Raw genomic sequence first — 25391 nt, 5'->3', positions numbered from 1 at the left:
CTCATTGGCATTCTTGGCAGTTTTTCTGTGACCCATAATGTTTATATCAATATTGGTATAACATTGTGTTGAGTTAAATAAGAGTTAAGAGTTAAATCTTTCTAGCATGACTGGGTCGGGGCAAATCCAGGGGGCTCCAAGTTGCACAGGCATGCTTTGGCTGCTCATTCCTGTTTTCAGCTTTAATTTATATTTAATTGTTAGTACCATGACATGAACCTTTGAGCAGTATTATAATAGTTTATTTGGTAAAATGGTCCCAGATTTGACCACTTTATAACACAATAGTGTTTACCTAAAGCTACAAATAACATTGTCTTTATAACTGGCGTAACTGAGACAACTCAAGTGAAGGAAGAACAGGCCTGATTTGAGTAAATGAACTTTTCTTGTATTTTCTACCACTGCTGTGCTCTTTGCAGGCTGTTGTGGGGATGTAGTGTGTTCTCTCGGGCATCTTGTCGGCTTAATCTCTAAGCAACCTCTCTAAAATCTTTAGATAAATTCTAAATGAATAAGTCCTTCTGCCTTGACATTTGCTATTGGAGGGGAAACTTTTTCTTTTTTCTTTTTTTTTCTTTTTTTTAATGGAATTTCCCATTCTTAACACGTTAGTCCTCAACAAACACACACACACACACACACACACATTCCGTCGAAGTGGCCGTTTTACGATTGGTTTCGTCCCGCCAAAGCGCCCTCTGATTGGCCGGGGCAGCTGTCAGTCACCGGGATCTGCCCTCTGATTGGATGTCTCTCCGTTAGCTCGGAATGCGCCGTGCTTCGGTTTGACTCAACGGTCCCTCACACTCGGTCTCGCTCTCTCTTATTGATGTTTTTTTTCTCCCCCCCCCAAACTCACCAATTTCCATGGTAACTGTCCAGTCGCTGGTCTGATCGGCAGTGTGTGAGAATGGAGCTGGAGGAGAAGAACCCGGACCCTAAATACGGTAAGAGCAGCTTAATGTGACGGCTTTCTGTTCGGGCTTTGATTCTTCCCCACACGGCCGAAGAAAGGGAAACAATGACTGTCAGGGATAGATTGGGTGTGGACCTCATGGGTCGCTTTGCGGATCCGGAGGCATCCTCATCCTTCACGTCCGCAGTCAGAGGAGCCGTCATCCTTAATCTCGGGAAATGTGTTTTAAATGAAATGTAATGACAGACCTGGCAGGGAGCAATGGGCTGTTTGTGGGTGGTCGTAATGAGCCACTTTGTCCTACTTGAACGTGATATGTTAGGAGCCAAATGCGGCTCTGAATGACGCCGATGCCGCAGCTGTTTCAGGATGATAAAGAAAAACAAACCAGGGCTTTCCTGGTGGGCGTTGTGTGAAATTGGCTGCATACACAGCTTATTCTGTTCTCCAGAGAAACACACACAAAAAAAAAAAAAAAAAACCCAAAAAACAAGCCACAGAGGATGAGGAGGAGGAGAGAACAGATGCATGAAGACTATATTTGATTTATTGTGTTTCCCCCTGAGGTAAAAAAAAAAACAAAACAAAACAAAAAAAACAACCATTTGGACTGACAGATGGTGTTTTCATTCACAGATGCACACAGATACTTGCATAAACCTAGAAAACGTTGTTTAGTCTGCTCCTTCTATGCATGCTAATATAATGGAAATGTCATCCTCTAAAGCAGACAGACACATGAGTCATTGCTGAAAACCTTGTTTTGTAACACATGCAGTTTTCTCCACCAGCACCGACTCAGCAGCCTAAAGCCGTCTGCTGTACATCACATGTCTGGGCTGGGCTGTGGTTCATATGGACTGCTTAGTCATGAAGTCTTCATAGCTGCTGTAGTTCTTGCTTTAATACCCCATCTCCCTGTTGTTATGCGATGGTACCGCCGTTGACCGCTGAAAAACAAACTAGGTATATCATTGGGAAGACAACACTAATCCTGACTGACTTTTGAGTTACTCCCTCTCAAGAGGGAAGATGCTCTCACCAGCCCACACCAACAATATTTAGTATACGCTCTCTTCGCTTCGTCCATAGAGCTCCCCCTGTGGAGCCTTTCCTTGTTGCGCTCCTGTTACCATATAAATAGATCTTTTTCCTTGACTCCCCTCCCCCACGAAAGCTCAAAGGTCAAAAACCACTGCATTTTTAAGAGGACCTGAAAGGTTTATATGATGCCCACACACAATACTACTTCCAGCTCATCGGCACTCTTAGAGTAGTTTACATAGGCAGAGTGTGAGCTGTCTCTGGGGACCTACTGTTTCTACTGCATTTCTCCCCTGTCTGGGCCCGTGTGCATGCCCAGACAGGCTGCAGCCAGCATCGCCTGGACTGTGTTCAGCCTTGCCTGCTCTACCCACTCAGCAGACAGTCAAGAGGCTTCCAGTCAATATTAGGCTGGCCAATGCTCAGACACCTTACCACACACGTGCTGCATGACACACACAAAGAAACTACTGCTAAACATTTCACAATGATCTGTTGTCATTTGGACTTTGCCTGTTGCAGTGTGATCCAAGCAGTGGCTGTGAAGAGTAGCGTGAGGGAGTGATCTGAGCAAGTGGTTGTCAGGTTTTATGTATTATAATGTCTTTCTTCTTTGCCTTTTAAAAGTATGTTGGCTAGTGGCCTCATTGATAACCGTGATGAAAGGTTTTTGTGAAGCAGTGGTATCTGCTGGTGAGAACAGGCTGGGTTTATGAAACATTATCAATACAGTATATTTATCATCTCTACCTTAATGTCTTGAATAGAAATGTAATAAGAGCAGCATGAGAGTAAATGTATGCTCTGTCACTTTGTGCTCACACACAGACACACACAGACACACACAACCACAATGGCCACTAACCCATTAAGGCAGCAAGAGAGAGGCTCATCTAATAACCCCTCTGGGCCCATTAGTGAATCACATCAGTCATGACATCATCACTTCCTTCATGCGAGCGCACACACACACACACACACACACACACATGCAAACACACACAAGCACACAATTACCTTCTCTCTCTTTTATCTCACACACAGCTACATAATTTTGGGTGCGGATTGAAATGTGTTAATTTCAATACATATACGCTGAAGGACCCATAGTTTACCCATAGGACCCCACAGTTTTTCACAATCAACCTCCCTCAAGATAGTATGAAGCACATAATGAGCCAATGGTTTCAACTTGTGGAAAAAATGTAAAAAAAAAAAAAAAAAAAAAAAAAAAAAAAAGCCCCTCCAACATGTGCAACTTTTTTCTTTTAAAGTTTTTAAATGCACTGAAGCAGACTGATTTCCTGTTAATTTATTCAGTTACAAACACAAACACGGTCATTTAAAGACACTTGGCAGCATATATGTAACAAATCTGCTGCGATGCTTCACTGCACAATTGCAGATTGTTTCATGGCACAAAACAAGGCAAAGAGTTGCCTGTTGCTCCAGCACTAATGGAGCTGTGTCCCTCACATTCACAGATGGCCCTAAAACGAAAAGCTGATGGAAAAATCACTGCTATTGTTCATCATCTTCAGTTTAAGGGAAGAGAAAATGTATACACATTTTGGCAGGGTGAAGAACTGAGAGTAAGCAGAAAAAGCAAACCGAAGAAAGATTTTAGATCTTTTTCATAAATTCCAAACATTAAATGTTTTGGCCTGTTTTAAAACTCCTTGTAATTTCATGGTTTATGTATTCTATACAAGAAGCAAAATATGCAGCACAAAAATACTTAAATTCCATAGTTTTTGTCTCATTTTACAATTTGTATCGTCCTTTGTAAAGGTTCTGAGCTCTACACAACCATTTATTAATAATCACATTTAAGAGAAAGCATAATAGGCTTACCATCAAAATCATATTTTTTCATTCTGAGTTTATATTGATACGAACATCTTTATGTTCATATATCACTGCTATGCCTCTATGCTAAGTATGAATTTACTGCTAGCTGGACAGATCAGCATAAAGGCTGGAAACAGAAGGAAAGGCAAGTGGGTAGCTGGCTAACATCCATCCAACATCAACCAGCACCTGACAAAACTCACAAATTAATTTTCTCATTGATTTCACCAAGAAAGCAAATATTTACATTTCCCTCAATGCCCAATTACTTGAAATACAGTGATTTGCATGTTGCAGCCCATCACAACACAAATATTGACTGAACCTGTTGTTAAAAATTTCAGTACGTAATGGCTTTAAATTTAGCTAAAGGCTCAGTAAGCAAATATCACTTTAACAATAGGCCTATCAGGTTAATAGTTTATAATTCATGAATCCTGCCAGTTCACCCCGGGGCAGCAGAAGTGGGTAGACCAGGCCACAGTCATGCCACCAGAGAGCATGTAGGATGGGGACAGATATGCTTGTCGTCTTGTGTGTGACAACAAGCCCAATTCATCACAATCTGATTGTTATCTGGATGCACGAAGCAAGTGGTTGTCCACTGTTAGAAGGGGCGTGTGGTTCAAGGGATCCAACAATCTGGAGCATACAGCTGAAAGTAGAAACAGGAGCTGAGGAAACATCAAGAGGAGGCTGTTTGTCCCCTAAGGGTTAAAGAGCAAACTGAACAGTGGCAGTGTTTTTTAAGTGCCCTGTTGGAGTTATAGACAATGAGGTGAGAGTACAGCTCCTCTGTGTGCAGTTACACACTGAAATAAGGTCAACACATTTTAGCATCAATTCAGTGGATCGGGTTTAAGCCTATTATAACTATTGTGTTGCTGGACTTTGGTTTCAGAACATGTCACCCACACTGCAAACATCACATCCTGATGTTAGATGTGTGAAGAGTAGGGATGCAACAATATTTAACAATATTTTATTGAACTGTTCAGTACGCCCTGTTGAATACACAAAGGCAAGCATGGCGAGTGAACGGGACTCAAAAAAGAGGATATTTTGAGAGGCGCTGTCCTCTTACAAGACCGCGGTGTGGGACCATTTTGGATTTAGCATCGACTATAATGAACAATTAAAAATGATGGTCAACAAACAAAGTATACTGTGCAAGCATTGCCTTTCAGCTCTTGAATACTCTGTAAGTAATACAAGCAAATACTGCCCTCACGTGTGTAGTTTGTAATAAGGTTTGTTGTTGAACTATTTGAATTGATGCTGCACTTTATGTCCTGTTCACATTTGTTGACTGTTGATTGTATTTGTAGAAGTTAAGAAGTTTCTACGAGTGGATCAAACTTTTGTTTATACTACACTTTGTATTTGATATTGCCTATTTTTGATAAGGAGCAAGTAACAAGTAACCGTTACCGTGGCCCAAAAACCGTGATGCATACCGAACTGTGGGAAAACTGTACCGTTGCATCCCACATTTAAGAGTGGGTGTTTGTACACAAAGACAATTTTGGCTGAGGCAGATTTTCAGGTGCGTTACATTTTTGTTGTGTTTGAGCTCCTCTTTCAATTCCCCCATCAATGCTGTTTTCACTGCAATTCCCTTGACAAGTCCTGAGCCAAGAGAGGGAGCACACTGACAGTGCTGACTTGTCTGAAAGAAGGAAGTGCAAGTGGTAGAACTACAGGAAGGAAACCTAAAGAAAAAACATACAGAACAGTACGCTGAGAAGGATCTAAAAAGCGCGTATGACAGAAACTCTGAGAGAAACAAAGAGAGAATGACAGAAGGGAAAAGACAAGGTACTGTAACAGCCATTCTAGCTGGATGTATTCGAGGCTGGAGCTTCATTTGTTGTTGAATGTCCTGTTGAAGTGAGTGACTGGCAAACACAAACACAAAGCAAGAACTTTCACTTGTGTCTGCAGTGTGTGGGGAGAGGGTTTGTGTGGCTCCTGCGTCTGTGTGAGTGTGTGTTGGCAGCTACTTTTGTGTGAATAACAACATAGAATTCGTTGAGCAGCTCAATGCTGCTTGGTCGTATGAATTGTCACTGCTATGTGACAGGATGTGTGCGAGCTCGGCGTTTGGCATATCTCACAAATGGATGTTGGTTGTGTTTACATGCACTTCAGACCCTCACCAGACTGATTTCCTATAGAGAGCATACTGCAAGGTGCATTGTGGAAGCCTGAAAATTATAGATGAAAACATCCGTGCTCAATGTTCCTGTTCATGTTGACTCACTGAAATTGCTCGTGATGATCTCACCAAAGGCGGAGGCTTGGTTGACGAGTTTACTCTGAGTCTGAGGTGTTTCCATGACAGTTTGCAGTGTCCACAGGGAGATCACCATCGCTAGGGAGCCATTTTGTATGTTGCTGGGCACGACCGTCGGGCAGGGCAATCCTTTTGTCCTGTCTATGTCAACACACATACTCTGAGTGGGGCTAAGGATTCGTTTGAAAGTGTGTCTTATCTGTCAGTCAAATGAATAATCATATAAAAACTGATGAATAATCCACTTCCAATTTTCATTTTCATTCATGCAATAACAAGACACATGAGGCACATCAAATGCATGCTGACAGCACAGACATAGCTTCTGTCTAATTTAACACTAATAATAAATGGCCCTCTATAAAGATAGCATGCAATCTTTACTGTATTAACAGTATTGACATAACTGTTCATTCTGTTCTGTTCATCATTGTGGAGGCTAGGCTGCAGTTTTTAGTTTCTTCAAAAAAAGAGTTGTGTTGAGCAGTTGTTAAGCCAACCATGACTTGTTTAACCCTTTAATGTCCTGCTCAACCATTATGTAGAGCACATTTTAATGTTTTTGTGTATTTCAATACATTTTACCATGAAGAGTCATCTCAACTGTTTGGTAGAGGCCTATATTTTAAAAACATAAAAAAAAAAATGTGATTATTATTGACCCAGCAAAATAAAAAATGCAAACAAATACATTTCCATTGCTTTTTTCTTAGTGAGAACATTAAAGGCTTAATTGGGATGGATGATGTTATTAGACAACGTGGGTGTGTAGAGAAACACGTTAAGCCAAAACAGGAGGCTAATGGTTGAACTCCCAGCCTAAAACCCTTTTTTTCTTCTAAAAATAACATACTACCACATAGTTCAACAGCAGCAGTGCAGTGAACACATCCCCCAAAAACTGAACCTCAAACTTCCATTCAATCTATTGACCATCAGGCAAATCAACTGGTTGCAAATAGGAGTCAGGTTGTATTGAAATCTATGGGAAATGTACCCACTTATCACTTTATTTTTTTAAATGAATAAACATTTTCCCTTGCAAATGAATGATCTGTTTGAGGGGTATCATGAAATTGCTTGCTCTTGTTAAATAGCTAGCTAAAAGATATTTAGTTTATGATCATGGAAGACTAAAATCAGCAAATCCTTATTAGCTGATTTTAAATATCATTGTCAAAATATTTTCCAAAGGAATTGTATCACAATATGTGCTTTTTTTTTTGTTTGTTTGCTTGTTTCTTGTTTTTTTTTTCAGTTTCTAAAAGCCACATCATTTACTAAGAATTCACAAGAAGATCAGATCTCACTAAATGAATGAATAACTTTTTGTTTCATGAAAGCATAATAGAAAGAAAATTATCCCATTATATTAAACTTGAAAAAGATGCATTCAAAAATTATTGTTCTGCAAAGTTAACTTACTGAATTCACTGAGTTTGTCTCACACACCAATGAATCAGTTGAATCGTTTAACCAGTGGCTTTTGTCAAACGGTTTGACTTTAGGTTAACTCATCAAATCAGATGTGCTTCTTAAGAATTGGATTGAATTAGGAAGCAACAATAATAATCCTGTCGTTCCTTTTTATACCCAGGGGAGTCAAGGAAGTTTGATCCAAACTTCAAAGGGCCGATCCACAACAGGTGAGACCTCCGTCATTTGTTGATAATAGTTTATTTTGGCACTGTAATTCATGACAGCATTGACAGCATCTCCCCTCCTCTCTGATCAGGGGCTGCACAGATATCCTCTGCTGTATTCTCTTTATTGTGGCTTTGCTTGGCTACTTTGCTGTGGGTATTATTGGTAAGACTGAGCCTCCATTACAACCACAATATGTATTAATCCATCTTCACTGCCTACATGAATTAATTTAGAGGAGTCCTTCTCTGACAAATCACTATGACACACACATTAGTGTAATACATTCATTTAAGGTGTGATATTAACACTCAGCAGATACATTTCAATTTCCAAGAGAAATATAAATCTCAATCAGAACTAACTATACAACAAAAAATTGCTTTAGGAAATCATAAATATTAAATATTGTTATTTAAATTAAAGTCCATATTTGTCCTCTTCAATTTATACGCCTTTCCATGCAGCCTGGTCTCAGGGTGACCCCAGGAAAGTGATCTATCCCACAGACAGCAGGGGCGAGTTCTGTGGACAAGTTGGAACACCTCTGGAGTGAGTTACTGAATTACGTGGTTGACATGAAAAGGATGATCACTGAATATGTATAATATGCCAGATTAGTTAAGAGCCATTTATTTGTTATGTCGGCCTAATTAAAGCGCTTTGCTTCAACCGTCTTAAACAACAGGAAGAAGCCTCTCCTGTTCTATTTCAACATCCTGAAATGTGCCAGTCCTCTGGTGCTGCTGGAGTTTCAGTGTCCCACCACACAGGTCAGCAACAGGAAGTGCTAGTCTATGAGATTATATCTTTTACACAGCACACAAACAAATACACAGCCATATAAGAGTGTAAGTAATTGTGATGTATGTTTTGTCCAGTTATGTGTGGAAAAATGCCCTGACAGGCATCTTACCTTGGTGAAAGCTAAGTTAGGCAGCAAAGAAGACCGCGAATACTACAAACAATTCTGCAAAGATGGAGTGGACCTTGCCAGCGCGGTAAAAAAATATCATTATAAAGATTTTATATTTATATATGCTTAAATGATACTGTGAAATATACAATAAAAAAATAAATCCAAGGCTGTTTTGATTCACTCAGAGTCCTCCTGAGATCCTGAGAGATGGCCTGTGTCCAGCCATGTTGATGCCCAGCAAAGCCTGTAAGCGAGAAGCTTGTTTTGATTACCGTGCTGAGTTTCACCCACACACACAAGCTGCTGTGTTTGTTGACTTCTTTCTCACAGTGAAGTTAAAACAAGTAGAGCCACATAAGCACTTATCATCTCCTCTGCCTCCCCTCCAAAGTTACGCGTCGCTGCCTTCCTGCCTTGGGTACAATGAAAGGTGGCGTGGTGGTCGTGGGCAACGAAACCATGTTTGATACCGGAGAGGGCAGCAACGTAAATGCCACAGATGTTCTTGAGGCATCAAAGTGAGTCTGGAAACATAAACATACTCACACTTCTATGTATATATGTGCAAATTTATGTATATTTCATTTTCAAACTGCGGGCAACCACACTGTGACGATGCTGACGATGTCAGTTGAATAAGAAGTCCTTCAACATTGCTCAGGAAGCATTTCTATTAATGCTATATGGAGGCATGTAGCCATCTGTGGCCCAGATCACTTTTTGACATTTGAGTGATCAGAATTGGCACAATATTAGGCAGGAAATCTGGAAAAGAGCAAATTTAGATATAAAGAATTAATGGTATTATTTAAATTTGAAAACATGAAACACATTTACACAGGACTGATAGGGTAGCAATAATACTTTGCTATGCTTTGCTAATGCTATTTTAAAATTTTACAAACCAACCCAAACATATAGAAAATTTTCTGATCATAAACCTGTGACAGATATGAATGATCAGTTCATCTCTCTATTTTCCATTTGGTTTTAATTAATCCCTGATTTCAGCTCTAGAGGAAATGTTATTTAGATGGATGCTGGATATTCTTGTCATGCATCATGCTAAATTGTGTCAGCTGACAGCTAGCATGTCACATGACCGCCGTGACTGCACTGGTTTGACAACCTCTTTAAGGGCCCTTAATGTCTCATCTCGTTTCTACACTAATGTATACTCGCTGCAGCCTGCACTTATTTTGGTTCTGCTCCCTTTGAGTGCACCCTGGGGGGGTTTTACGCCAGTGTTTTGATCAAATTTTAAATTGTTAGTAAGAAAGGCTGGTGCTTGTGTGTTAAGGTAGCAACGTATCTCATGAAGTCCTCCATGTTCTACTGATGTTCCACATGCATTTGTTTTTCTTGCCATATTCATTATTCGACAAATTATATTATTAATTCATCTTTTAAAGACCTGTTTTTGGCTGATAAACTATACATTATTTAATCACTGTCAAGATGTGTGACTATATGATGTTTATTTTGGACTCTGGCGCTTCTATTTCCTCTTTTTACAGAAAGTCAAATGTGGTGGTTGAAGCTCGTCAGGTGGCCATGAGAATCTTTGAAGACTACACTCAGTCTTGGCATTGGATATTACTGTAAGTCCTCTCACTCTGAACAAGCTCGAGTAACAGAAATTGTAAAATAACTTTTCAAATCATTAAATGACCTTTTAAAATGAATATATAGTTATTTGTTGTTTTTGTCACCTATGTAGTTAAACACAAACATTTATCAAAGATGACATTTCATCAGATTTTTTTTCTGGAAAATATCCATGATCACGAGCTGAATGCTGTAACACTCCTAACTGTAAACTGTGTTGAAATATTTGAACTCTGTAGTGGTCTGGTGATAGCCATGGTCGTCAGCTTGATTTTCATCGTCCTGCTGCGTTTCTTGGCCGGGATCATGGTCTGGGTCATGATTGTTTTGGTTATTCTGGTCATTGGATATGGTAAGTCTTCAGCTCTTGAAAGTAGAAAAGCTTCTCTGGAGTATTGTACTACTTTTATTGAAATTAATTAAAAAGAAAAATTCCAAGATATTTTATGATGCTTGCAGGTATTTTCCACTGTTACATGGAATTTGCTAGTCTGAAAGGAGAGCCTGGCGCTGACGTCACCATCCGTGATCTGGGCCTGCAGACAGACTTCTCTGTCTACCTGCAGATCCGACAGACTTGGCTGGCCTTCAGTAAGGGCACACATGCTTTCCCGCAGTAGTACAGCTCTAGTCGGTCCAACTAACACGGTGCTTTATTGTTAAGTCCTTTTGTCTTTGTCCTTTTCTATAAATGTAGGTGCATATATAGGTGTATATTTCTTATGAATCATGTCCTTTGCTTATTATTATTGTTGTTGTTATTATTAGTAGTAATAGTAGTAGTATATTTAAGGAAGCAGGATAGACATATAAATCATGGGTGCAGGAAGAAGGGGTGGGATTTGTCAAGTTTCAACTTTTTCGCATTCCTTTTTGAGCTTGAATAACTTGAGCATGGAATTTTTTTGTTGTTGCTTTCGTTTATTTAATTTGAAAATAAACTTTCATATGAAATTAAAATCACTTCACTTCAAAGTTTCATTTACTGTTTTGCAGTGATCATCCTGGCTATTGTGGAATTCATCATCATCCTGCTGCTCATCTTTCTCAGGAAGAGAATCCTAATCGCAATCGCTCTCATCAAAGAGGCCAGCAGGTCAGTCTAGGTTTTTATTCAGTTTTTGTTCCAGGATTTAAATTTTATAGCGTAATTCTCTTAACATTTTCTGAGATGAAGAGAACTGAACCTGCTCTCTTTTTGTGAAGCCGCATCAATCAACATAAGAATGGCTCATTTGTCTTTACAAAGTAACAAAGTAACTGGTGTCACTGCACAAAGTGCTTTATTGTTTTATAGCTTATTGTTTTATAGCTGAACCACAACTTCAGTGGTCCAGTCTTGCAGCTCTCATCTCATCACATCACATCCTACCTCAGCAGGCAGCTTTTTTCAGCTGTCCTCTCTTCCTCACCTGTCCAGCACTTATCAGAACCTAAAGTTTCCTTCTGTAGATGATGGAGACCAAAACAAAGATAAAGGAGAGCAAATGTTGGACTCCATGAAGTGCTAAAAAACAACACTTCAAATAATGCTTTGATTAATATTTATATGCTGTGATAGTATTGCCATGTTTATGAAATATGACCATCTTTCAGAGAAGAAAAAAAAAACAAGCATTTTTTTTTTTTACCGATAACTAAAGACCGGTTGGGCATGTCACCATTATGAACTCTATGTACAGTGCCATAATTCTTCTTAGTGAACATGAAGAAACCACAGGTGAAAGATATTATTCGCTCTCAATAAAAATTACAGTGAAGTCATCTCAATGCTATACATTGGGAAATGCTAATGTCGCTCTCTGTCTCAGGAGATCACTGTTATATTAACAGCAATATTTTCTATTTCAGAGCCGTCGGCCATGTGATGTCCTCGCTGTTCTATCCACTGCTGACCTTTGCCCTGCTGTCTGTGGTGATTGCTTACTGGGCCATCACTGCTGTGTATCCTTTCAAATCATTATCAAAGATGTCAGATTTCCTTTTCACTATAGCAGGTGCAACTTTTAATTTCAATTTCAAACACATAGTAAACATACAATAAGTAGAGATAGACAAAATACATCAATACAGGCTGGCAGGTGAATTCTGAAGCTACACTGCATTACACCTACCTTTTCTACATAATGCTACACGGATCAGTGACCCTCTCACTACAGACCCATATGTAATTAAAGATATTAGGATCAAGCATATAAAGAAGGCTTTCACTGCCAGATTTGGATAACTAAATGATCATAACTCAGTTTTCTGTATCACCCCACACTTACTTCAAACAGCCTCTGAATATAGTTTAATTTAATTATTGGCATAATTTAGTTATTTTGTTCTTTATATATTTGTGCAGTTGTAAAATCAACCAGGAATTTAAAACTATGTGAATGAATCGACAGTAGGTTAGTTTCGACGGTGAGTGACGGTGATTAGACGGTGGTGACTTTTTGGACGAGTCCCTTCCTTGTTTTTTCCCTGACAGCTCTGACCAGTTTCTTGTCCACCTCTAATGAGCAGGTGTATAAAGTGTTTAACACCACTGAGTGTCAGTACTCCCGAGAGACCTGTGACCCAAAAGTATGTCTGTCAAAAAGCCAAATACACAGTCTGTCCGAACCATTACCTTACTGCAGGTGGCCTGGATAGTCTTGCAGCTTACACCTTTTTTTACCTTCTCTTTTTATTCAGACTTTTAACACCTCCAACGCCTCAATGCAGTGCCCAGACGCAGAGTGTCTGTTTGCCTTCTACGGTGGTGAAACCCTCTACCACAAATACCTCATCCTCTTCCAGTTTTATAACGTCTTCCTGTTCTTCTGGTGTGCCAACTTTGTTACGGCACTGGGCCAAGTCACTCTGTCAGGAGCCTTTGCTTCATATTATTGGGCTTTCAAGAAACCCGATGATATTCCAGCCTACCCCATCTTCTCCTCACTGGGACGTGCCCTCAGGTTAGAAGATGGTTTTGCAGTTTCTTTGTGAGAACAGAATATGTAGTTGTATATGGATACAGTACTTTTCTATTCCAATAAATTAAATGGAAAAGTAAAATGTTACAGTTTATATACATGATAATTTTGGACATTGAGTATTCACTACTCCAATGTCAGTCTGATCTTCTTTGGTTTAGGCAATGCTGGTCAGGCTTTTTAGGAAAGACTGTTTGATGCTCACAGTTAGGCTGTTTTATCATTTTGAATAGATACCACACAGGCTCCCTGGCTTTCGGCTCTCTGATCCTGTCTGTGGTTCAGGTCATAAGGGTCATTCTGGAGTATCTGGATCACAAGCTAAAAGGTCAGACGACTGAACATCTGAACACTAAACTCACTAAACGTACTTTGATGTTGACAGCATATATTCATTACTATCCTATATTTGTCAGTACTTCTGGTCAGGTGATTTTACGATGTTTCTGTTCTGGTTTTGAAAGTCTAAGTCAGAGTAATGCAAGCTATCTGAAAATTGTGGTAGTAAGATGTAGTAAAGACACACGTTCCTATTCATTTGAATGAGAAGGTGTGTCCAAACTTTTGGCCTGTACTGTACATGCAGTGACAACATGGCTCTTATCCTCCAGGTGCTCAAAATAAATGTACGAAATTCCTGCTAAGCTGCATGAAGTGCTGCTTCTGGTGTCTGGAGAAATGTATCAAGTTCCTGAACAGAAATGCCTACATCATGGTGAGTCCTTGTCAGTGGATGCAGTGGCACGATAGATGTTGTGTGTGGTTGAAGTCAAAAATGTCAATTTCTCCTTTTCTAGATTGCCATCTATGGAAAAAGTTTCTGTACATCAGCTAGAGATGCCTTTTTCCTTCTCATGCGGAACATCATCAGGTACGAGTTCATCACATGAATGTCAACAATTATACAATCAGCATCCTAGTCACACTTCAAGTTACTTCTGACACACATTTCTTGCTCATTTAACTCAGGGTGGCCGTTTTAGACAAAGTGACTGACTTCCTGCTGTTTCTTGGGAAGCTCCTCATTGTTGGCATTGTTGGTAAAGATTTGTTTTATTTTGAGAACAAGGATATCTGTTTTGCAAACCAATGAAGAGAGATCTGACTGATTCGTTAGTTCAAATCAACTAAAGCTCATTCTTTTCTCTTTACAGGGATTTTTTCTTTCTTCTTCTTCTCTGGAAGAATCAAAGCAGTAGAGGATGCCGCTCCATCTTTGAACTACTACTGGGTGCCAATACTAGTAAGAAACTGTTATATTTTGATTTGTATGTCAACATCATGAAACACCCCCTGTTGTGTTTACACAACAAACAGTATACTGTAGCATATAATAACTACATTTACAACAACAAACAAAAGCGCTTGTTTTTTTTACACTTGACAACGATTAATATAACACAGTAATATTCATTATTAGTTACAATGAGACAAATAACAGGATACAGTGGCTTGCAAAAGTATTCATACCCCTTGAACATTTCCAAATTTTTTCACATTATGACCACAAAAATAAATATATTTTATGTGAAAGACCAACGCAAAATGGCACACAATTGTGAAGTACAAAGAAAATTACACATTATTAAAAAAGGTTTTTACAAATGAGAAACGTGCGGTGGGCAATAGTATTCAGCCCACCTGAGTCAATACTACGTGGAACCGTCTTTTGGGGTTATTTACACATCCAGAGACTGAGATTTTTGCCCATTCTTTGCAAAAGAGCTCAAGATCAGTCAGATTAGACATGAATAAGGTTTGTTTTAAACCATCCCATTGTAGTCTTGGCTATATGTTTAGGGACAAAATGTGGAAAAGTTCAAGGGGGGTATGAATAATTTTGCAAGCCACTATATATACTATAGTATAACATATAATGTTGCATTGCATAACAGAAATGAGTCACTGTTTAATCTATGAAGCTGTTATATATATGTGAGATTTAATCCTTTGTTTTGAAGCAGCAGCAGCACAGGTCTTAACCTATGTAATTTTCTTCATCTAGACAGTGGTAGTGGGGTCCTATCTCATCGCCCATGGTTTCTTCAGTGTGTACGCCATGTGTGTGGACACACTCTTCCTCTGCTTCTGTGAGTAACTTAATTTGACAGCAAGATCTCCTGCAGATCGTCTCTGTTCCTGGTTAAATGCAACTGTCTAAAGCTGAGCTGTGGGTTTCTTCCTCTTCCTGCCATGTTTCTGATTCGTCTTCTCTTTGTCTTCTTCCTCCCATTAATTTCACTTTGCTTTTATTTTCACACATTCCCTTTATTTCATGTTTTCACTTCCCTTCCTTATTTCCATTAACCCAAACACACTTGAAACGCATCTCACACACACACATTCAAAAGGTGAGGACTTGGAAAGAAATGACGGCTCATCCGACAGGCCTTACTTCATGTCTCCCGAGCTACATGAGATCCTCTCCAAAACAAAAAGGCCAGAGGAGGAAGACCGCAATGGTGTTGATCAGCCGAATGCCGCAAATCAAGATGAAGTGAAACTGGAGGAAGAAACACCTCTTCAGCAGCCCCAAGATGGGGAGATCCAACTGAAACAGCAGGTGGTGCTCAAGCAGGACAACGAAGAGGAGCAGCCACTGCAGTCCAACACAGATGGTGGAGAGCCAAAAGAAGAGAAGAGTGAGGAGGCAGAGGAGGTCGAAAAACAAGAAAACTCAGAGGTGAAAGAAGCAGCAGGACAGCAGGAGACGAAACAAGAGGATAAGGTTGAGGAAGCATCGCCTCCAGCTGCGGAGGCTGAGACAGAGCCAGAAGGTGAAAAGGAAGAAAACCCTCCATCTGCACCACAGGAGTAGATGTCATGACAAAGAAGAAGTGAGGCGTGGTAAACCTCCTTGAGCATAAAGAATGAAAGAACTGTCCCTGCAACTTTGTGATATGGACCTGATTCAATGTTATGGCATACAACAAGTTAACATTTCTGATAGACTTGATGTGTGAACAGCGTGACATCCGGCTGGAGAGGGTGGAGAAGGTTGAAGAAAGTTAAAAGCCCAGTGCATCTCTGTAGCTTGAAAAAAACGCTCTTGTGTTGGTTTTAGAACAGTGTCGGTTTTTCTATCGTGAAGATCTGTAGAACATTGTGAGTGCTGAACTTGTGCCTGATTACTGTCACTAATATTTGTTGTCTTAATCCTGTTGACCAATGCACTACAGAACCACTTGAGTCAATACAAACACATTTCTATAGATGGTGAACCTCTTTCACTGTTTACAATAATACCAGCTGACGCCAAAATATTACAGACAGGTTTGATATACTGTATAAATACTGGATCTTTTTTGTGAATATACACAGTGGTGTACGTCTATGATGTATTTTTTGGCTTCAGGCTTATAGAGATCCTTGCCAAGATGGGATCCAATGTCCCGTGTATTGCCACCTACTTGCCTTGGTATTTGAGACTGACTGGTGTAAATGCGGTGATGGCATCTCCATGATGCAGCCATTGTGACCTCTCAGACTCTGTGGATCCCGCCATTGTTTACTGACCCCAGCTACCTTGTTCTGTCCCTATCCTCTTTCTGACTCGCTCTCTTTCTCTCTGTAAGAGCTGCATGGTGTTTACATGGCCTAATGAATGCTCGCAACTAACATCTAAAATTGCTGGACGCTTTTGTACCTTTTTTCTTGCCACCTTGTGAAAAATGTAAGTTGACTTTCCACTGAAATTTCTGATTACATTTCATATTTATCGGCTGTTAATCTTGATTAAAGGTGATTGTATTTAATCATAGTGTTATGGGTAAATATGTGTGTGTCGAGGCGGTTCAGGGGTCAAATGCAGGTGAGTTTTCATATCCCAATTAAATCATAAACGGGACTGATCGGGGCTTAAATGGGCACTCCCACAGTTTGACAAGAGGGATGACATGAGAAATGCTCTGCTCTGTGGGGAAGCACTCTGAAGACTCAGGTTGACAGCTTTTAATGGAACTTACAAACTGGGTCTTTGGTGTCTGGAAGTTGTGGGACTTTACAAAGAGATGCAGTAACTGAAGTTTAGTATTTTGGCTTTTTATAACTTGACCCATGTTAGGGACAAAAATCTGTGTACCTGAACTTCTACAGCATAAAGAGTTTAAAGAACATTTGAAAAATACTATAATTTCTTTCCTCAAATATATCTTTGCACTGCTATAGGGGTTAACAGCCCTCAGGTAACCAGCAATATAGAGCGATTTCTGTTGCACACTAATGTAGCACCACATGAAAATCTTTTTTGTTCATTTTTGTTGACCTCTGTGTATTGTCTAAAATTCTGCGATGGACCCTGGACAGTTGGGTGTGTTAAGTGCAAAAAAACACACAAAGCAAAACCAGAAAGCTTGAAAATGCTTGAAAAGAGAGCGCAGGAAAGGAGCCTTTTCAATGATAAGCTACTCAGATATGTTTAAACCATAAACTGCTGGAGTGCCCCTTTCATTCCTTAAGTCGCTGAAAGTCCTAACTGATCACAGACACTGCATAAATATACAAGCATCTTAGTTAAATTCTATGGTTCAGTGTTTTCATGCATGACCCTCAACTACCTCTGTCCATGTCACAGTGGAGGACCTAGAGCGTAACGACGGATCAGCTGAGAGGCCGTATTTCATGTCGCAGAACCTGCTCTCCCTCTTGAAGAAGTCCAATGAGGAGCCCAAATCTGTAGATTAAACTGCAGCTTTGTGTGTGTATATGTGTATGTATGTGTGTGCGTGTACGTGTACATATGAGAGAAGCAGAGTGAGGAGTAACCATTTCCTGTGCTACATTGTGTTGGTGCAGAATTATTGTGTTTTACTGTTGAATGGGATTCATTTATGATCTGTAAAATAGATTTTTGCTATGTTCCAAACTTTTAAACTCATTGTCTCCATGTATCTGCCGAACAAGTGTGATTTTATTGCAGAAGGAATTTATGAGCTCTAGTTATGGGCAATAATAAGTAACAATGTTAATTTAAGCAGCTTATTTCCTTGAAAAATCACGAATTTCTTTTTCATCACACATTCTGGTTGTCTGTCACTGTTTGTGGGTTGTTTTGTCATGCTTGCAGGTGGTGAGGGGGTGGTCCAGTACCTTTATCTTTTATTGAAATCTCCAGATTTCAATGGATGTAACCCAATAACAGTAGAGTTGTACCGAACATGTTGCACCTTAACTCACCAAAGCATCCTTGCTAAATTGCAGGCAATGAAGTATGTTCATTAAAGCCTCAAGAGATTTATCATTTTTTTTTTTTTTTTTGTGTATTCTATGTATTATTTTCTGTCCAGAGCTTCCACTGAATATAAAACATATCCAGTGTTAATATGCACATTTTAAGTCTGTAAAGGTTTTACATTGTGCCTGATAATGTTTTAAACAAATAAATGTTTTGCCATAACAGTGTTCAAACTGAGAAAGAGTATCACTTTAGTTTATTTATGTGAAATACCTTGACATATGTTTTGCCTATATCACCTATTTTGTTTTGGTAAAAGAACAATATTAAAACATTAAATGTCAAAAAAACGTAGTCTCTATAATTTGGTCATAAAATAGACTTAATAGTCTCAGTTTGTACATTGTTTGTATTGTATACACACAAACACACACACTATTAATATAAATACATACACATATATGAACACATGTTTGTAAATACAAGCATTCACATCTATTGGGTGTTGAAAGGTTAAAGGTCAGACACTGAAGTGTACCGGTTGCTAGGCGACATTGGAGCCTACGGGAGTCCTCGTCCAGGTCGAGCTAACTCTGTATGAGCTCAAACTCTCAGTTTACTGCCGTCACAGAGGAAATGCCGCTCAGTGGAAACGCCGTGAAAGCTCCGCTACACGACCAGATCATGGAGATGCAGCGGAAAATCCAACTTCTGGGTGAGTTTGTGTCACAAACGGCGCTGAGTTTTCCGCCATGTTTGGGTTCATTCCGCCGTGTGTGCCTGACCGCTAAAACCGGGTTAGGAGATCCTGCACACTGAGCGCTGTTGTGTTGCTGTGAAATTGTCGCCAACGAGACGCCTCCTCGGTAATGTGTCGCTAAATGTGCTGTCCGGCAGAGGGAGACAGGGCTGCGCACCATGAGAGCTCCCAGGCCGCCATGAAGAAGAACAGGGAGGCCATCCTGCAGCTGAGGCAGGAGAACAAGAGGCTGTACAGGAAGCTGGCCCAGGCTAATGCTGTGAGCACCAGTCTGACCTTCACCAATTTAACAGACTCCACTTTAGTTTGATCTAAACGGATCATAACTCACCTGGCAGCCACACTGCAATTATTTTTGTTATTTGCTTTTCTCCTATAGTAAGGGGAGGTCCATGTATAAGCCTGTGGCCTCTTGACCTCTCCTGTCACATTTCTTGTTTTTCTTTTTGACCATCTGCTTTTTAACAGTCTTATGTGTGTGCAAAAATGAAAAATAAATAAAGATTCGCTTTGGCTTAATGTCTCCCAGGGCGATGAACATATAATCAAAGCGGCCTTTCATAACAGAGGGCTGGAGAAAGATGTGTACCGCAACATGTCAGGGAAGGTGAGAGGAAGGAGTCAATATAAAAGATGCTGCATTACTGTTTTTGTGTCCTATATTTTAACCTTTGGTGATGACCATGGAAAAACAAATTTAAAAATTGTATATGTCTTTAGTTCTTAGTTCTGCTCAGTCTGTTTCTTTCTCTGTTCTATGGCTGCTTTTATCTGCTTATCACCCAGATGGCTCTAACAACATTGGATCAGAAGGCTCTGTCCAAGATGAAGCGTCTCAATGCCTTAAAACACACCACACAGACCTACGAGCAGCGCCTTGAAGAGCTGAAGGTGGAGTACCAGAGGATGAAACCAGAGGGCTGCAGTAGAGCACAGTCCACTGATGCGTGCACTCGGAAAAAAGAGGAAGATGCCATGGTATTTACCTCAGCCTTTAGAGAACGGCTAACTACTATCAATGCACATTTTCCTGGTGACAGATGAGTCCACATAGAAAGATACAAAATATCTGTAAATTGTTCTTTGGCTGTTTGTCTTTAGAACCTGAGGGCACTGGAGAACAGTCTGGAAAAAACCCAGTTTAAGTGTAAGGAGGCTGAGAACATCATGACTAACTATCTGAAACTCAAAAGTCACATGCAGGTTCGTCACTCATCCTCACCTGCTGGAAATGCTGTTGGAATATTGTTGACCCTGCAGAGTTTAGCGAGATATTCAGGGGAATAGTAACTCATGTGCCAACTGAGTTTACCTCTTTTTTCACTTAACTTGACCCACTTAAGATACTTTTGTTAATACAAACTATACTGATGCTTTTCGCCATCAAGTCTGACTTTATTGCAGAAGAAACTTCAGAGCCTGATTTACAGACCATAGTTAGAAATTATGTTAATTTGCCCAATGTTTGTTTTCATGAGTTAATTAAAAAAGTGAAATTTTAATAAATTCAAGATCCACATAGCATGTAGTGATATTAATTAATCAGGTAAAGTGATTTTTTTTGTACATTTTTGTACATTTTGGACAAAAAAAAAAAAACAAACCATTGCTTATTTGTACATATTTCCTTTCTTCTTTTTTTTTTTTTGTTTACCTATCACTTCTCCAAACTTCACCCCTACAGGAGGAGAGTCTGACCTTCCAGAGCCAGCTGGACAGTCTAGAAGCAGAAATCCTGAAGAGCAGGGAGGAGCTTCACAACCTGCAGGTCATGAACAATGACGCCCAGCACTCTAAAGAGGCAGCTAAGGTGACTTAAAATCTCCCCTGCAAGTGCAACATGCCGGGGTCCACTAAAGCAATCAGATGGATGACTCACTAACAACCCTAATCAGATATGAGTGCAAGTCACAAGTTAGGCAGCTACAAGAGCTTTTCAAATGTCATTCACCTGTGTGCGGTCATGTTCATATACATTAGAAAACCCAATAACTATAGAATTTTCAAACAACAAAACTATGATGCTCTCTGTTCTGTGTTTAATTTTGTTTCAAAATAAGTGCTCAGCAAAAGACATTGGGTGGCTCTTTCAGCCTCAGCATTATTTTAATCATCACTAACACACTTCTGATTTACTGTGCCTGTTTCCTTCTCTTCTTCCCTCGTTTCCCTCGCTTCCTATCCATCGCTTCTTCCTGTTCTTCTTCCTGCTAGGCCGAGTTACAGAAACAGGAGGAACAACTGTACAAGGAGCGCAAAGAGAGGGAGCGTATTATAGCCAGCTACAGGAAAAAAGTGGAGGAGCGCAAAGCCCATGCAGAGAAGGTCGATAGAAGGGTGAGACACTCATGATGTTACTGTACATACTGTGCAGTACAGACAGCTCCATATTAATACGTATATATGTTATATGTGTATTTCTTTGCTGTTTCCTCCGTTATGTCTTTGGTTCACTGGCATTGAGCTAATTCTCAGTGCCCCTGCTCATCACGTTATTGTCCAATCATGTTTTTATCAACGATGGAAAAAAGATCAGAATTTGTGCCATCAAATCAGCTAAGCCAATTAGTGATCTGGAGAAGGTTAATGCAACTGCAAATCTTGATTACTGCAACTCTCCGTAAACATGTTTCCCCCAAAATGCCACAGCTTGTAACAGATTCCAACAAATGTTATTTCATTACATCCCTTTCACCCATTTTGTGTCTTTTTAGAATACATTTAAAAACACTTGAAAATGCATACATTTTCAGGCTATGTCTGAACTGGCAACTTCTTAAATCCACCTGTTTGTCCAAACTCTGCTCTTTCAGCTAAAGCCCATAGCTGACATTTGTCCTGCCTTAGGAGATCAGGCGTGCTAAATCACTGCCCCAGTTTGAAACAATCCTGGAGACTGACTTGTATAAGGCAGCTTTAATTTTTGAATTTTAAATTCTTAATGCCTTTATTATTATAATCTGCCCCTTATACATACCTTGCTGTCTTTTATTGCTTTATTTCATATCAGATATTTATAAACATATGAATGACCACAGAAGGACCCAGAACATTCACCTCTTTTTCTGTAATCTAGAAATATAATATGCTCCAAAAGAGACATTATTTTTCGCGAACGTGAGTAATTTACTTTTGGATTGCTTGTAAACATTGCTACATGCAGACCCAGAGAGCCAATATGCAGCAAGATGAGCTGAGTAGTGAGGTCCAGCACAGCACCACCAGGATGACAGGCGAGGAGGAGAAGGCCATCTCCACTTTTGAGGAGGCCTTCCAACGTATCAAAGAGGCCACCGGAGTCACTGATGTACAAGTAAGAATGTGAATTGAGAAAGATTAATTATATTTGTGTCATAGGCCTTTTTGCTGATATTCGTAAATACTGTCATTGTTTGCATATCGATAGTTTTTTTAGTTGTTTGTCTGTTTTGTTATGTTGGGGCTTTTTGTATTCTGCATGTAGGACGTAGTGCAGCGCTTTATCTCCCAAAAAGAAACACACCTACATCTGGAGAAGCTGAAGGCAGAGAATGAGAAGATGATACAGCAGCTGAAGGAGCAGAAGGAGCTCCTGAGCCAGCAGTTCCAGGATGTGAAATATTCTGGAGAGGCTAAACTCTCCAGGTGGGTCAGAGAGACAACAAAGCTAACATGTCGGCAGCTGTGTGATGCTCACTGGCTCTCTGTGTTTTGTTGCTTCAACAGTGACCAACAGATGCTGGAGGAGAGCGAGCAGCGACTGCAGGCTCAGCAGCAGAAGTGTGATGTTGCTAAAGAGCGCCTGGATTGGCTTGTTAAAACTATCAGTACTATTCGAGCAGGAGTGGAGCACCTGGCAAACAAACTTCAACACATCAGACTTGTAAATCCTATCTTTGCTACCATGACTCTTATGCCTGTTGATAACTTTGGTTTCAATACCCTTCTACTGAAAATTTCTGGTGACATTCAAACATATGTCTGTTCACTCTTCCTCCATTTCTCTCCAGAGTGCTGACACACCGGCAGATGTGTCTGCAGACTCAGATGAGTTTGTGTTAGAGCTGATGACCCAGTGCGAGCTGAAGTTGCAGCTACTGCAGGAGGAACTTCAAGGAAAAGATTTGGCTGCTATAATGAAAGAAATGGAGAAGGAAGAGGTTAGACCAACAGACATAAAGGAAGTCATAAACCGGTTTGCATTCTGTGCAGGCAGTCCTGCCTTAATGCAGAATGTCTTTGAGCGGCAGCTCATTGGATGAACAACTGTGAACAAAGTGTTCTGATTAACTCACTGTGTTGGCATGAGTTCTCTTCCAGTTTGCATGTCAGACCTGTGCCAAATGCCACTACGAATACTGCAACTGCAGTAGATAGGAAGTTCAACAGTAACCTGGGGGTCAGCTTTAACAAGATATTTACCTAAATTTGGTTATCAATTGTTTTGTATCTGCCTCTTTCTTTCTTAATATAACTGGGTATATAATTACGAATTATTCTTCCTGTGAAGTACTGAAAAAGATTGATATGATATTAATTCTACCCTACTAAGAGTTTTCTTTGGTGTTGTGCAGTGTTAAAAAGGTCCTGCAGAAACCAAAGCTTCAACTTTCAAGGATAAATGCAAGGGACATGTTGGGACACCTGTTTAAGCCCACGTTACACAGAACAGCACATGAACACAGCATTGCTCAGCATGCCTCCACACTGCTGTGCTTGCAGAGCTTATCTGATTGGAAAAGCAGCAAACAGCAGCACCGTCTGTTTGAGAACATGGGATATCAGAGTGCACCAAAGGAGACATTCACCAGTCTCTAGGCCACTTACAAGTGACATTGACACTTTCACTGGCAGACACAGTCTTTATAAATGACGTAAATCAGTCCAGTCTTGCTTTCTTGACAAGTGGTGTTGGAAATTGTTTGGTTGTCCTGGTCTGGTGCCTCTACCTCAATGGAAATTTAAAGTCTAATAATAATTGTCCTGGTGGCCCAGCAAAATAGGTGAACACAATTGTAATCATTGATGTAATCATCAAGTTGTTATTGACATATCCAGTCGTGATAGTCTTTGTCCTGTTAGATTATAACTTCAAAACATTTTCTAGAATAAATAGATTAGATTTAGATTTAGTTAATATGAATTGAGGTAATATAAAAATAAATCAATAATCTATACATCAAATATAAATATGTTGGAAATTTTTTTTTTTTGTTTTGTGAGATTTTCAAGTTACATTTCAGGTGACTTGGGGTATTTATTTGTTGATTGTATGATAGGAAAATGTTGAAAACACCTGTCTCAACGATGAACACTGATCATTGATCATTGACTGTTTTCACTGTGTTACTCTGAGCAGTTCTTCGTCAGGATTGAGAGGAAACTGCCATCTTACAACACTCGAGTTAAACTCCCTGAGGACCAAAGTCTTGACCTCTTCAATGATGGTGAGCTTGGAGCTAAACACACACTCACACACACACACACACACTGAAATAAAAAGCTGTGTGTTTGTGTCTCAGAAGACGAGAGCGAGGAGGACGAGGCTGACATCCTCTCACGGGAAGCACTGAAACGTCAGTCTCAGCTGATTGTTGACTCCAAGTCAAAGAAGAAGCCCTGGAAGAAGAAGAAGGGAAAGTTCTGATCAGACCTCAGAGTCCCAAAACTAATGAAAAATAAATCCCCTGTCCCAAGAACTGATAATAAGTGTAAAGTTAGCTCAAGTTAGGGACAAAGAGCTTATTTCAAGTCTCAAATTGGTATTTTAATTAATTCATTTGCGGTAGCTTCAGAGATTCCTGGGTTGAAAAGTTTTTCACTCAAAATACGAATGAATATTTCATGTGAGGCTGGTTAGTTGTCATTTGCAGGTGGATTTATTGTGACAGCAGCAATACTCTCTGTTAGATCACTGCTCATTGTTGCACTGCTTCTGATCAAGAAAGCTGATCAAATCAATCAGAACAATATGAAATATGATTTTCTGTAATCAGTATGGAAATAATATGATCTAGACCCGCTCTTTCTGAAAAGTGCTTTGAGATAACTTCTGTGCTTAAATAAAACTGACTTGATCAATAACAATGTTCACTGTTATAAAATAATCCCTTTTGTATGAGACACAGCTGTGCAGCATGTGGGGGAGACATGAGGACAAAGCAAAAAGGACAGGATACACTGTTTGGCCATCTCATCAAATCCAACATTTGTTAATGCACTTTGTCGTTTGAAT

At 39.8% G+C, this 25391-nt stretch overlaps 2 protein-coding genes across 6 annotated transcripts; both read left to right on the top strand.

Annotated features, from left to right (window-relative positions):
* Positions 1–793: 793 nt before the first annotated feature.
* slc44a2 (solute carrier family 44 member 2 (CTL2 blood group)) lies at positions 794–18755 on the top strand. 5 transcript variants are annotated; one of them, XM_029502399.1, is made up of 22 exons: positions 794–950; positions 7708–7756; positions 7846–7919; positions 8222–8306; positions 8443–8527; positions 8636–8752; positions 8859–8919; positions 9065–9191; positions 10191–10274; positions 10521–10633; positions 10741–10872; positions 11278–11377; positions 12133–12225; positions 12768–12852; positions 12964–13226; positions 13478–13572; positions 13856–13959; positions 14042–14115; positions 14214–14284; positions 14399–14487; positions 15250–15334; positions 17818–18755. In XM_029502399.1, the coding sequence occupies exons 1-22, from the start codon at positions 914–916 to the stop codon at positions 17925–17927; spliced, it is 2133 nt and encodes a 710-aa protein (XP_029358259.1). In that variant the 5' UTR covers positions 794–913; the 3' UTR covers positions 17928–18755. The 5 variants fall into 5 exon arrangements, with proteins under 5 accessions (XP_029358259.1, XP_029358268.1, XP_029358251.1 ...); XM_029502408.1 differs by having other exon boundaries at positions 8636–8755; positions 8871–8919; XM_029502391.1 differs by having other exon boundaries at positions 8636–8755; positions 17818–18754.
* Positions 18756–19053: 298 nt separating this feature from the next.
* Positions 19054–25041, top strand: odad3 (outer dynein arm docking complex subunit 3). Its single transcript, XM_029510350.1, has 13 exons — positions 19054–19132; positions 19315–19427; positions 19707–19784; positions 19964–20155; positions 20279–20380; positions 20862–20987; positions 21392–21514; positions 22341–22490; positions 22641–22801; positions 22883–23039; positions 23167–23316; positions 24516–24603; positions 24679–25041. The coding sequence occupies exons 1-13, from the start codon at positions 19054–19056 to the stop codon at positions 24801–24803; spliced, it is 1644 nt and encodes a 547-aa protein (XP_029366210.1). The 3' UTR covers positions 24804–25041.
* Positions 25042–25391: the final 350 nt, after the last annotated feature.

Source organism: Echeneis naucrates, chromosome 1 (assembly GCF_900963305.1).
Source record: "Echeneis naucrates chromosome 1, fEcheNa1.1, whole genome shotgun sequence".
NCBI classification, from domain to species: domain Eukaryota; kingdom Metazoa; phylum Chordata; class Actinopteri; order Carangiformes; family Echeneidae; genus Echeneis; species Echeneis naucrates.
The sequence above is the reverse complement of the archived record's forward strand: the minus strand, read 5'-3'. Positions and strand labels throughout refer to the sequence as shown.

Coding starts and splice junctions, on each gene's coding strand:
- slc44a2 (XM_029502374.1), top strand. CDS start 914: ATGGAGCTGGAGGAGAAGAACCCGGACCCTAAATACG. Junction 7,920..8,221: donor CTTTGCTGTGGGTATTATTG/GTAAGACTGAGC, acceptor CTTTCCATGCAG/CCTGGTCTCAGGGTGACCCC. Junction 11,378..12,132: donor CTCATCAAAGAGGCCAGCAG/GTCAGTCTAGGT, acceptor TTTCTATTTCAG/AGCCGTCGGCCATGTGATGT.
- odad3 (XM_029510350.1), top strand. CDS start 19,054: ATGCCGCTCAGTGGAAACGCCGTGAAAGCTCCGCTACACGACCAGATC. Junction 20,988..21,391: donor ACTCTAAAGAGGCAGCTAAG/GTGACTTAAAAT, acceptor TCTTCCTGCTAG/GCCGAGTTACAGAAACAGGA. Junction 24,604..24,678: donor TCTTGACCTCTTCAATGATG/GTGAGCTTGGAG, acceptor TTTGTGTCTCAG/AAGACGAGAGCGAGGAGGAC.